The 6935-nt window shown below is 42.2% G+C and overlaps 2 protein-coding genes across 2 annotated transcripts; one reads left to right on the top strand and one right to left on the bottom strand.

Moving 5' to 3' along the window:
- Window positions 1-1936: 1936 nt before the first annotated feature.
- Window positions 1937-4472, top strand: ndufc2 (NADH:ubiquinone oxidoreductase subunit C2). Its single transcript, NM_001165238.1, is given in 3 exon segments — window positions 1937-2183; window positions 3667-3810; window positions 4284-4472. Coding segments are annotated over 3 exon segments (330 nt in total). The 5' UTR covers window positions 1937-2047; the 3' UTR covers window positions 4334-4472.
- A 549-nt stretch (window positions 4473-5021) lies between these two features.
- LOC110508116 (thyroid hormone responsive) lies at window positions 5022-5766 on the bottom strand. Its single transcript, XM_021588558.2, has one exon. It carries the CDS (start codon window positions 5627-5629, stop codon window positions 5177-5179), a length of 453 nt encoding a protein of 150 aa, XP_021444233.1. The 5' UTR covers window positions 5630-5766; the 3' UTR covers window positions 5022-5176.
- Window positions 5767-6935: the final 1169 nt, after the last annotated feature.

The following is a 6935-nucleotide window of genomic DNA, read 5'->3' as shown; positions in this document are numbered from 1 at the left end:
TTTTATTTCACCTTTATTTAACCAGGTAGGCAAGTTGAGAACAAGTTCTCATTTACAATTGCGACCTGGCCAAGATAAAGCAAAGCAGTTTGACACATACAATGACACAGAGTTACACATGGAGTAAAACAAACATACAGTCAATAATACAGTATAAACAAGTCTATATACGATGTGAGCAAATGAGGTGATATAAGGGAGGTAAAGGCAAAAAAAGGCCATGGTGGCAAAGTAAATACAATATAGCAAGTAAAACACTGGAATGGTAGATTTGCAGTGGAAGAATGTGCAAAGTAGAAATAAAAATAATGGGGTGCAAAGGAGCAAAATAAATAAATAAATAAAATAAATACAGTAGGGAAAGAGGTAGTTGTTTGGGCTAAATTATAGGTGGGCTATGTACAGATGCTGTAATATGTGAGCTGCTCTGACAGTTGGTGCTTAAAGCTAGTGAGGGAGATAAGTGTTTCCAGTTTCAGAGATTTTTGTAGTTCGTTCCAGTCATTGGCAGCAGAGAACTAGAAGGAGAGGCGGCCAAAGAAAGAATTGGTTTTGGGGGTGACCAGAGAGATATACCTGCTGGAGCGCGTGCTACAGGTGGGTGATGCTATGGTGACCAGCGAGCTGAGATTAGGGGGGACTTTACCTAGCAGGGTCTTGTAGATGACATGGAGCCAGTGGGTTTGGCGACGAGTATGAAGTGAGGGCCAGCCAACGAGAGCGTACAGGTCGCAATGGTGGGTAGTATATGGGGCTTTGGTGACAAAACGGATTGCACTGTGATAGACTACATCCAATTTGTTGAGTAGGGTATTGGAGGCTGTTTTGTAAATGACATCGCCGAAGTCGAGGATTGGTAGGATGGTCAGTTTTACAAGGGTATGTTTGGCAGCATGAGTGAAGGATGCTTTGTTACGAAATAGGAAGCCAATTCTAGATTTAACTTTGGATTGGAGATGTTTGATGTGGGTCTGGAAGGAGAGTTTACAGTCTAACCACCAGTCTAACACCTAGGTATTTGTAGTTGTCCACGTATTCTAAGTCAGAGCCGTCCAGAGTAGTGATGTTGGACAGGCGGGCAGGTGCAGGCAGCGATCGGTTGAAGAGCATGCATTTAGTTTTACTTGTATTTAAGAGCAATTGGAGGCAATGGAAGGAGATTTTTTTGGCATTGAAGCTTGCCTGGAGGGTTGTCCAATCAATTGAATTTACCACAAGTGGACTCCAATCAAGTTGTAGATACATCTCAAGGATGATCAATGGGAATAGGATGCACCTGAGCTCAATTTCGAGTCTCATAGCAAAGGGTCTGAATACTTATGTAAATAAGGTAATTCAGTTTTAGAATACGGCTGTAACGTAACAAAATGTGGAAATAGGGAAGGGGTCTGAATACTTATGTAAATAAGGTAATTCAGTTTTAGAATACGGCTGTAACGTAACAAAATGTGGAAATAGGGAAGGGGTCTGAATACTTATGTAAATAAGGTAATTCAGTTTTAGAATACGGCTGTAACGTAACAAAATGTGGAAATAGGGAAGGGGTCTGAATACTTTCTGAATGCACTGTATCTACCTCAGTGCTCCAAAAACATGCTTTTTTATTGCAAAATATCCCCAACCATCAACTAGATCAAGTTTTATTTGTCACATGCACAAGTACAAATGTTTAACTTGCAAGAGCTACCCAACAGTGCAGTCCTATAAGAAATAGGACTGAATATACAGTGTCAGGGCCAATTGAAATGTAGTCAACTTTAGAGAGTTGGGGCAAAATTATTGAATTAATAAAAATAGTTTTAATTTGATGAAAATAAACCATGCAAATGTGGTTGACTATAATACAAGGAATTTTGTGAACTGAAAAAGAGAATAATCAGATTTTTGGGGCGGAACCAGGTATTTTGGTTCCTTGACGGAGTGGTTTCACGGTTACACTGAACAGCTAAATAATATGCCCTTGGTTTCCTCTGTGAGGTGAAGCGCCAGCAGGCTAGTCAATAAAGTACATTTATAATAATTGTTTGGATCAGTGTATTTTCCCGACATGGGGCTCCCAGATGAGGCGAAGGCCCTTCCACCTCCAGGAATAATCAACCGAAACTCGGTCTGGCTCGGTGTTATCGGCTGGTGCTCTGCGATGCTACAGAATGCCCTCAACCGCAGGCCGCCCATGAAATCAGGTAGAGTCGGCTAGCACACTTTAGCACTAGCCGCTCAACAAGATCACCGTAACTAGCTGTTAGCTCGCTAGTTGGATCTCAACCCAGAGCCAAGTCAAACCATTTTAATGTCATAGGCTAGTTGTTGTTTTAATTATCAAACAAATGTAACGATTTAACGTTAAGTTAGTTAGTTAGCTGGCTACAAACACCCTACTGTAACCGGTAGTTAGCTTGACAACTGGCTACAAACACCAGAACACTGCTTGCCAACTTCTATTCTTAACAACAACAAAAAATCACTGTCTTCTGTAAATTAATGTTCAAGAAGGTAACGTTACATTATAATACACTGCAGTATGGAACATATATTTTCTAGTCTGCAATAATAACTGGGATCGATTGATCTATGAAATGTGGCCATTTTCAGTTGACTGACAGCATATCAGTCATGGGGTTTGGTATCATTTGTTAAAGGTTCCATCATGAATCTGTATTTCAAAAACTTCACGTAAATAATAAGGTTACCAACAAACAACACATACAAAGTTGTATAGTGTTAGAATAAGATACCGGGTAGGGAGTGGTCTATTTTACAAACGTTTCACTCCTTATGTTTATTCCCGAAAAATGTCCTCATTCTGGTAGCCTATCGACAAAAACATTTTAAGGGAAAGCTACATGGTGAGTTGCTACACTGTTCTGCAGCTAGTTAGCTTGGTGAATTGATCATGTTATTTTGTATGTGTTTGTTTCCAAGTTTTTGGAACAGATTCCTGTTGGAACGTTCCACAAATTATACCCACCCTCAGTCATGTCAGGATGTCTTATAGCGTCGATGCAACCATCTACAAATTTAAAATAGGCTTTATAGGTATTTTAATAATATAGAAATGACACTTTACCAGGCTGATCAAGGCTAACACTAGCTACAGATTGTAACACCAGAATGGGATTTAACCCCCCTAAATTGATATCTATTATATCTATTATATATTTGGGGCGGCAGGGTGGCCTAGTGGTTAGAGCGTTGGTTAGAGCGTTGGACTAGGTTGCGAGTTCAAAACTCCCGAGCTGACAAGGTACAAATCTGTCGTTCTGCCCCCGAACAGGCAGTTAACCCACTTCCTAGGCCGTCATTGAAAATAAGAATTTGTTCTTAACTGACTTGCCTGGTTAAATAAAGGTAAAATAAATAAAAATATTGGAAGTTACAGGTCTGCCAATTAAACATTTAAAAACATCAGGGATTTTTTTTTCAACTAACTGCAGTCTCATAAAATGACTATGTACAGTTGCAGGAGGTCCAGTTTGAATTTAGAACAATCTCTGTTATTAAAATGGTTTTTTTTGCTCCATGAATTAATCCAACAATGTGTACGCTGCCTTCTTGTCTATTTCAAATATTCTCTCATTGATCTAGACCGGTGAGTGTCATCATGATATGCGACAGGTGGACCCACCTGTATCGATCAACCCACCTGTATTTGTCATTGTCTTTCAGGTGTTCACCGGCAAGCCTTGCTGGCATCCATTGGTTGGTTCATTGGTTACCATGTCACCAAACACGAGAACTACACATACGCTAGATTGGACCGAGACATGAACGAATACATACGACTCCACCCAGAGAACTTTTCAGACAAAGGTAAATTGATTGGACTGATGTCCACATAGAAAGACACAAATGCCTCTGTGTTCAGGACAAGTCAATCACTAGGCTAGATTCTAGCAACAACACCCCCCATAGCTTCATAATGTTCTCATGGACCATCAGAAAAATGACACAGGCCTGTTTCTTCTAGTCACAGGCCTGTTTCTTCTAGTCACAGGCCTGTTTCTTCTAGTCACAGGCCTGTTTCTTTCTAGTCACAAACCAGGCTCTAGCTCTGGCTGTGTCCCCAAAGAAATACCATCCTGCACCAAATGTTACGTCATTGGCACATTTTTATGTTATTGATTTCTTACATTTTATATGGCATTGACATACACAGAGCAATCAACCCAGCTTGTTTCACAAAACTCGGGCAACTAACTGATATGTACATATGTCAGTAATTTTTATTCAATATTTAATCAAGTGTTGTTTTTTTTTTTTGTGGTGTGTGTTAATCTCCACAGAGAAGAAGACATTTGCTGAGATTGTGGAGCCTTTTCACCCAATTCGCTGAGTGTAGGAGGCTGGCTGAAGGAGAAGAGAGAACACTTTACCATCTGTCTCTGTCGTCCCTAGTTGGTGTTATTGCAATCACCCCATTATATTATGTAAAACCCTAAAGACTCTTGTATATAATAAAACAAAATCCTACTGAAATAATGTTTTGTCTTGTTTACACATAATATCATTCCTCTCCAATAAAGTGTTGTCATTATGTTTCAGATAACAGGGCGTATTATCGCCTGTTGTTCATGGATAGAGAATAGCATTATGTACTCATTCAATGTGACAGTTACCTTGGACGCCCAGGCTTTGATCACCAAGTCGAGCTGAAAGCTTGTGACAGGCTGCAGGCCTGGGCAATTCCAGTCCTCTGGGGAGGGGGGGGGGGGGGGGTCTGATGGGTATAACACTTCTTCTCCCCCCCCCTCCCCATCCCTAGTAAACATGCAGCTGATTTAAACTACTTGCACCTTTAACTGAAGATCACGAGGACACAATTCTGAGCTGTTTACAATTCACACATAATTAAATATCAGAATCATTATCTGCTATGTTAGTCTTGATGAATGCATAATGGGTGAAGTAGATCATCTAACAAACATATCCTGTAGCTGCTCTGTTATTTTATTTTACTCCAATCACTAAAGTGTCTTGGACATTTAAAAAAAACAACAAAAAAAACAACAGACATGCAGAAGTCAGTTTCGACAAAAGCACCTTTTATTCAATTTTACACACGACTTGGTGTTATTGACAGTATATGTAAACAGCTTGACAGTTGTACATCTTATGTTCAAGCCCCAAAATGTATTGCTTGTTTTGTCGATTGGGGGTTAACCTGAGTCTTCTTATTCTAGTTCATTATTCTGATGATGTCCATGTACTTGGTTGTGACACCCTGGGACTTCTTGGTGAGGTTTCCCATGACAGAGAAAAGCCCCCTGAGGTGGAAGTGGAACAAGGCCTCTGGGTCAGCCTCCAGCATGGGCTCCAGGGTCTTATTCTGGGCCAGGTAGGTCTGGTTCTTGGCCTTGCGGTCGTCCAGCGTGACCAGACCACTCTCCACTGTGTTCCTGACAGCCTTCAGCATCAGGTAGTAGTCATACAGGTCTTTACGGGAGCTTTCGGCTGCAGAGTGACAGTCCTGGAAACAGTCGTCGTCAGTGTCGGAGTCTGACTCCACATCTCGGAGGAGGCTAGGGAGGAGGACAGTCTGTTCCATGTTGTGAACTGCGGCGCTGTAGCGCCTCAGAGCCAGGAGCAGGCAACCCCGGTTCAGCTTGGTGTTGGTCTCGGCAGACTGCATGGCAGAGGTTCCAGGTGGATGGATGGTTCTGGTAAAGATGGCTTTTTCCTGGGCTGTTGGTGATCAGGTGGTGGGGATGGGGCTGGAAGCCTGAATGCAGTGCAAGGAGCTGAGGGGGAGTATTGGGGCTTTATAGGCTACGATAAGCCTACCTGAGGTGGGCCGGGCTGGTCGACTGTAGTTATGCAATAGGATGGGGTGATCCTTTGAGGGACATTGTGGCTGTAATGTTGAACCAAGGACAATAGGTCAACTGTAGTTATGCAATAGGATGGGTTAATCCTTTGAGGGACATTGTAACTGTAATGTTGAACCATGGCCAATAAGTCATTGTTTACTTTTCACAAGCTTTATTTTAGGGCTGACCCCATTTAGTTGTCTGGTCGATGGGCTGTTCGTCGACAGACCTTTTAAATGAGCATTGGCAAAAATATATTTTTAAATGTTATGGTACACAAGACACATGTCTGAGTGGACTAATCCATTGTAGAGGCCTGTCTCCGTGGACTAATCCATTGTAGAGGCCTGTCTGAGTGGACTAATCCATTGTAGAGGCCCGTCTGAGTGGACTAATCCATTGTAGAGGCCTGTCTGAGTGGACTAATCCATTGTAGAGGCCTGTCTGAGTTGTCTAATCCATTGTAGAGGCCTGTCTGAGTGGACTAATCCATTGTAGAGGCCTGTCTCAGTGGACTATTCCGGAGGCCCGTCTCAGTGGACTAATCCATTGCGGAGGTCTGTCTGAGTGGACTAAACTATTGTGGAGGCCTGTCACAGTGGACTAATCCATTGTAGAGGCCTGTCTCAGTGGACTAATCCATTGTAGAGGCCTGTCTGAGTGGACTAATCTATTGTAGAGGCCTGTCTCCGTGGACTAATCCATTATAGAGGCCTGTCTGAGTGGACTAATCCATTGTGGAGGCCTGTCTGAGTGGACTAATCCATTGTTGAGGCCTGTCTGAGTGGACTAATCCATTGTAGAGGTCTGTCTGAGTGGACTAATCCATTATAGAGTTCTGTCAGAGTGGACTAATCCATTATAGAGTTCTGTCAGAGTGGACTAATCCATTATAGAGTTCTGTCAGAGTGGACTAATCCATTGTAGAGGCCTGTCAGAGTGGACTAATCCATAGGCGACATAATGTCAGAATCTGCTAAGTCAGCAGCAGGGTGAGATGGCTGGCCCAGAACAGGTTTTTGTTTCTTCTTCTGGTTAGGCTATATTGATCTCTGGCTCCCTCTAGTAATTGGTGAGCCTTCATTTTTAATGGCAGTACTTACAGCATCAGACAAGCTCAGTAGCCTA

The sequence above is a fragment of the Oncorhynchus mykiss genome, chromosome 27, assembly GCF_013265735.2.
Source record: "Oncorhynchus mykiss isolate Arlee chromosome 27, USDA_OmykA_1.1, whole genome shotgun sequence".
Classification (NCBI taxonomy): Eukaryota; Metazoa; Chordata; class Actinopteri; order Salmoniformes; family Salmonidae; genus Oncorhynchus; species Oncorhynchus mykiss.
Note: the sequence above shows the minus strand (reverse complement) of the source record. Positions and strands in the feature narration are given on the sequence as shown.